This window comes from Myodes glareolus, chromosome 12, assembly GCF_982192425.1.
Source record: "Myodes glareolus chromosome 12, mMyoGla1.1, whole genome shotgun sequence".
In the NCBI taxonomy this organism is placed as follows: domain Eukaryota; kingdom Metazoa; phylum Chordata; class Mammalia; order Rodentia; family Cricetidae; genus Myodes; species Myodes glareolus.
The window spans coordinates 36140772-36146284 of NC_142037.1; the positions used below are offsets into that span (position 1 = coordinate 36140772).

The following is a 5513-nucleotide window of genomic DNA, read 5'->3' on the forward strand; positions in this document are numbered from 1 at the left end:
CTTTGCTCTTAAGTTTCAGTCCCTCACACCAGCTTCTGCAGAAGTGTGAAATTTTGCCCTTTTGGAAATTGTATGTTGCTCAGTGGAAATGCAGGAAGGAAGCTTCAGCATGAAGTGTACTCATAAAAAAAAAAAAAAACGCACACACAGAGCAAGAAACCACAGGGCCTATCAGCCTGTCGTCATCAAGCAGACTAGAATAGTGTAAAAGACTCTAGGCAGAGAGGAAATGAACTAGAGAGAAGGGGGAACAGGCTCAGAAGAGAGAGGAGAGAGGTCAGAGGCAATGGCAGTGCGGCGCTGAAGCGGCGATGGTCAGGATGGAGGAGGCGGTCGTGAAGCAGGGTTTCCTGCATCTTCAGCAGCACCAGACCTTCGGCAAGGTGAGAGAGCAAGGCTGGGCTGGGCAGAACAGCTGTGTGGAGGAGGGTGGTGAATTCCCGGGGCAGAGGGGCTCTTTATGTCCCTGACCCTCTTGTCACCATGTGCTCCACCGGGTTAGCCGAGAACCTGGGGACGATGCCTCCCTTTTTAGGGTGCCTTGCCTCCTAACCCAGGCCCCAAATGGCCCTCTTGGCTGAGGGCTGTTTGTCCTCATGGGTGGGGTGGAGAAGGAAGCAACTGCTGACTTCACCTCTTTTTTTGTTTTCTTGCTAATTGTTGGACTGGGGGGTAATGTGGAAGGGTGTGGAAGGGAAGAGTTAGGGGCCAGTTTGGGACCACAGTAGAAGTAAGTCCCTTTCCCCTTGCCAGCTAAGAAGCTGTGCCCCCAGGCTATTCCAACCCACTCCCCTTCCCTAGCCTCTTTGAAGATAATCCTCTGCCTCCTGCCATTTAGCCCAGCCCCCACCTCTCCCTGCCTTGGTCTCTACCTCTCTGGGTGTCTCTCCTGGTCCAACTTGTTAATTGGTGAGACAAAAAGGGAAGTTATTGGAAGTGTTGGAGTCAGAACCTTCCTAAGGAATGAGGACTTGTTCTCAGTCTAGGTTGCCCACTTCTAGTTCCAGTCTGGGTTTCTGTGACTCAGGCTTTTCTCCCCAGTACCTGACAGATGGGCCTGTTGTCTTCCTGCACCCTGCACCCATAGGCCATTGACTGTGGTCCTCGCTGCTTGCCGATCCTGGTCTCCTGGCTAACCTTCAGCTCTCTCGTTCTCTCTGTTGTCTTCACCGGCTCTCTGGTTCTTCTATGACATGCACCTCTTTCTCTCCATCCTTGTGTTGCTGCCCCAACCCCCCACTGTCTCCCACGGTGGTTCCTTTTCTCCCTTTTGATGACTGTTTCTCCATCTCTGGTGACTCCCTTTTGGCCTCTACCTGTCATGCCCGGCCTCAGAAGTGGCGCCGGTTCACAGCCGTGTTATATGGAGAGTCTGGCTGTGCCCTAGCCAGACTGGAGCTCCAGGATGGCCCAGAGAAGACGCGGCGAGGGGAGGCCACTCGGAAGGTTGTCCGCCTCAGTGACTGCTTACGGGTGGCTGAGGTAGGCAGTGAGGCCAACAGTCCCCGGGACACCAGTGCCTTCGTCCTGGAGACCAAGGAGCGGCTGTACCTGCTGGCAGCCCCCTCAGCGGAGCGCTGTGACTGGATACAGGCCATCTGCCTGTTGGCTTTCCCGGTGAGGGGTACAAAGCAGCCCATAGGCACACAGGGGAGGGCGGCGTTAGATACTTCCTGCGGGCAGGTGGTTGAAGAAACAAAGCCCTTTTTAGGAGCGTTCTTCCTGACGGGAACCAAAGTTAAAGTGCAGTCAGAGCCTGCAGGCTGGGTGTACACTGAAACTGTGGGTCAGAGGGAGGCCTTGGGGTGGGATTTGGTGGTAAGACCTGGGACCACTTCTTCAGGGGCAGAGGAAGGAGCCTCCAGGACTGGAGGAAAAGAAAGACAGGCCCTGCATGGAGGAGAATGAATTGTACAGCAGCTCTACTGCAGGTGAGGGGTAGGGCCCGAGGGGCACTCTCTCTGTGTGGGTGGGAGGTGTGGGCTGGCTACAGGGCCAAGTCTTCCTGTCCTGTGGTTACCGTGGGCCCTGCTTATCAGCATCTCTTCCTGGCGTCTTGGTGTGGCCCAAAGGTGGTTGGCGCCCAGCCTGCCCCCTGCGTCACCTTTGGCTCACCCTGTCATGCCTGATGGAGGCTGAGGGTCTTGATCTTGACTTTCTCTTTGTGGGATCTGAGTGTTTGTCTGGGGGAACGAAATGCTTTCTGTCGGGGCGCCGCTGTGCAGGTGTCCTGTGAATGGGGAACACAGTGCTGATAAGAGAGGCCCCGGTCTTGCTTTGAGGGCTGGTGATGGAGAAAGAGGAGAGAGAGACTCTTCCATTTAAGCTCCACACATAGGGAGCTTCATCCCTAGCTTTAACTGCAGGGGCTGTGGGGAGAGACAGGGCAGAAAACCAGGCTGTGGCTCTGGCAACACCGGCAGGAAGGATGTGGCCCAGAATTAGTTTGAGGTGGCCAAGGACACGAATGGCACTTTCTAGGGGAGGAGGTGGGGTCAGCAGCCCAGGCTTTAAGATCCGCGGTGTGGTCATAGGTAACACGGGGCAAGTTTTACCCTGAGAAACTCTGGCATGCTTACCTCAGATGGGTAAACACTGTTTCCTGTAGCTGCCTCTTTGTTTCTCATCTCCTCCCCAGGGGTCTCCTGTAAGGAATACGCTGTGACCATGAGACCTACAGAAGCCAGTGAGCGGTGCCGGCTCCGAGGGTCCTATACTCTCCGGACTGGGGTGAGCGCCCTGGAGCTATGGGGTGGCCCTGAGCCAGGCACACAGCTGTATGACTGGCCTTACAGGTTTCTTCGGCGCTTTGGGCGTGACAAGGTGAGTGAGGGGCTGACTGAGCAGGATGAGACCAAAGCTGAGCTATCTAAGGGGGACAGTCAGCAAGGGCCAGAGAGCCACTAAAGAAAGAGAGAATGGGAGAAGGCCAGCCAGAGAGACAGCAGAGGTGGGAGAACCAGGGAGGGGGAAGGGGTGGGTGAGGAGAGAGATGAGAGATGAACTCTGGCTGGCACTTCTTGTCAGTCAGTTCATTCGTGAGTGAAAGGGAGGGAGAGAGAGAGAGAGAGAGAGAGAGAGAGAGAGAGAGAGAGAGAGAGAGAGAGCGCATTCTTGTCAGGAAGAAACAGTTGACCATGCGTATCGCACACAACTATAATGTCAGCAGTAAGGAGGCTGAGGCAGGAGAGGGTTGGAGGCTCGGCCTGGGCTATGTAGTGAGAGCCTTTTCCCAAATAGACAGCAACCAACCCCAACAAACAGGGGCAGAGGGACAAGAGCTTTAACAAAAGTCTCTGATAGAGGGGAACTAGGGCTAAAACATCTAGGACATATTTGGGTGGGGTCCAGAAAAAAATGGTGCCAAAAATATCTCTCCTGCCCTTACCACAGGTGACATTTTCCTTTGAGGCTGGCCGACGCTGTGTCTCTGGAGAAGGCAACTTTGAGTTTGAAACAAGACAAGGCAATGAGATCTTCCAAGCCCTAGAAGAGGCCATTGCTGCCCAGAAGAATGCCGCCCCTTCTGGGCCTCCAACCCTGCCAGCCACAGGGTCCATGATTCCCGCTGTATTGCCTCGGCCTGAAAGCCCCTATTCCCGGCCCCACGATTCTCTGCCTTCTCCTTCCCCCGGCACACCGGTGCCCGGTGTAAGGCCAGGGGGCTCTGAGGGGGAATATGCTGTACCCTTTGATACAGTGGCTCTCTCCCTGGATAAGAGCTTCAGGGGCATCCTGAAAGGGCCTCAACGGCTCCTTCCTGACCCACTATATGACAGCATCCAGGAGGATCTTGCGACTCCTCCACCCGACCATATATATGATGAGCCCGAGGGCATGGCGACTCTCTCCCTATATGACAGACCGCGGGAGACCCTGGGGGAGACATGGAGGGAACAGCCTGCTGCTGACGGGGGTCCCAAACCCCTCCAGCAAGATTCCTCTGTGCATGGCTGGCCACAGGTAACAGAGTATGACAATGTCATACTTAAAAAAGTCCCAAAGTAAGGGGGTGGCCAAGAGCTGGGAGATGTGGTCCCCAGGGAGGTCTTTGGAAGCGGTGGAGGCTTCTGCTAGAGTCCTCTGGTCTTGAGGCCCAGGCTGTTTACTGTTTGAGTCACTGGTCCTAAGCAGGAAGAGGGCCCTGAAGGGACCCACCCTCCTCCTACGACTTTTCCACTTCCTCCGCCTGCCTTGGTTCTAAAGGGAACTTGGGTTATTTCTGCTAGGAGACAAAAGGATTTCCACAGATCCCCTGGTTCCTTGGTTTGTACAGGCCTCCTGGGTACAGACACTCCCGTCCTGGGACAATCCTGGCTTCCAGTTAGCAAGGAAGGTGACTGTTGTCCCTCGGTCTCCCAGAGTTTTCTAGACATTAAACTAATTTTGAACTACTCTGTTGTGGCTTGAGTGCTGTGGGGGAGGGGGGCGAGTGCTTTGGCTGACCCGCTGACCGCTTCTTCACCTAGCTGGGAGGCCTTCCCTGGACCTAGGCTGGGGGCCTCAGCATTTGTCCAGAGTCAGCGGCCCAAGAAGGTCTGGGTGCCTTGGAAAAATGTTTATTTTAATGTTGCTATAACTGGATGTCATAGGCTAGGTAGTTTAAGAAGAAGAGAGATTTTGTTTGTCTGTTTGTTTGTTTTGGTTCATGGGTCTTCAGGCTGGAGAGTCCACAAAGTGGGCATCCAGTCAGGGCTTCTTCTTCTTGCACGGTAATACCACAGAGGGCACCATGTGCCCAGAAGACGACAAGTATACTAGAGAGAGAAAACGTGCTAGCGCATGGATGGCTCAATTCATCCACGACGCCAGTGCCCACATTGCCCAGTCGTCTCCCAAAGGTCCCACCTCCAAACCCACAAGCATTTTGGAGACTTTGTTTCCAACACATGAAATGTGAGGCTCATCTAAAGCATGAAAATCTTCAAACATGTCTACTTTTCTTAAGGACAGAAAAATGACAGGGGATGTACCGAGGGTTGGTGGAAAATCTGGATCGCAGGGTACACTTGGCATTTTTTTTTTACATTTATTTACTTATTTTGTGTGTATAGGCAGGCACACGTAGAGGTCAAAGGACAACCTGCAGGACTCAGTTCTCTCCTTCCATCATGTGAGTTCCAGGCCATTGAACTCAGGCCATCCATCTTGGTGACCTTTACCGGCCTAACCGTTTCATCAGCCCCAAGACTTGGAATTCTTTATTGTGTCCTTTATGCGCTAGGAATAAGACTTATCTGTTGTGTGGCCCTGCATGGATGTGTACCACATTCATGCCTAGTGCCCACAGAGGTCAGAGGAAGGTGTTAGATTTACAGATGGTTGTGAACTGCCATGTGGGTGCTGAGAACTAAACCTGGGTCCCCTGGAAGAGCAATCAGTACTTAGCTAGCTACTGCCCTTTATAATTTGAGGATGTCTGTGACACCATGGGAGACAAGTGCCCTTCCAGCCCTGTGCTTTCCCTTAAACTCTTAGGGCCCCAGACCCTCTGGATCCAGTTTCTCCATAGA

General features: G+C 53.6%; 1 protein-coding gene across 1 annotated transcript; it reads left to right on the forward strand.

The window, feature by feature from the left end:
* The first annotated feature begins 200 nt into the window (after positions 1-200).
* Dok2 (docking protein 2) lies at positions 201-4394 on the forward strand. Its single transcript, XM_048422000.3, has 5 exons — positions 201-383; positions 1336-1617; positions 1844-1931; positions 2639-2823; positions 3394-4394. The coding sequence occupies exons 1-5, from the start codon at positions 312-314 to the stop codon at positions 4006-4008; spliced, it is 1242 nt and encodes a 413-aa protein (XP_048277957.1). The 5' UTR covers positions 201-311; the 3' UTR covers positions 4009-4394.
* Positions 4395-5513: the final 1119 nt, after the last annotated feature.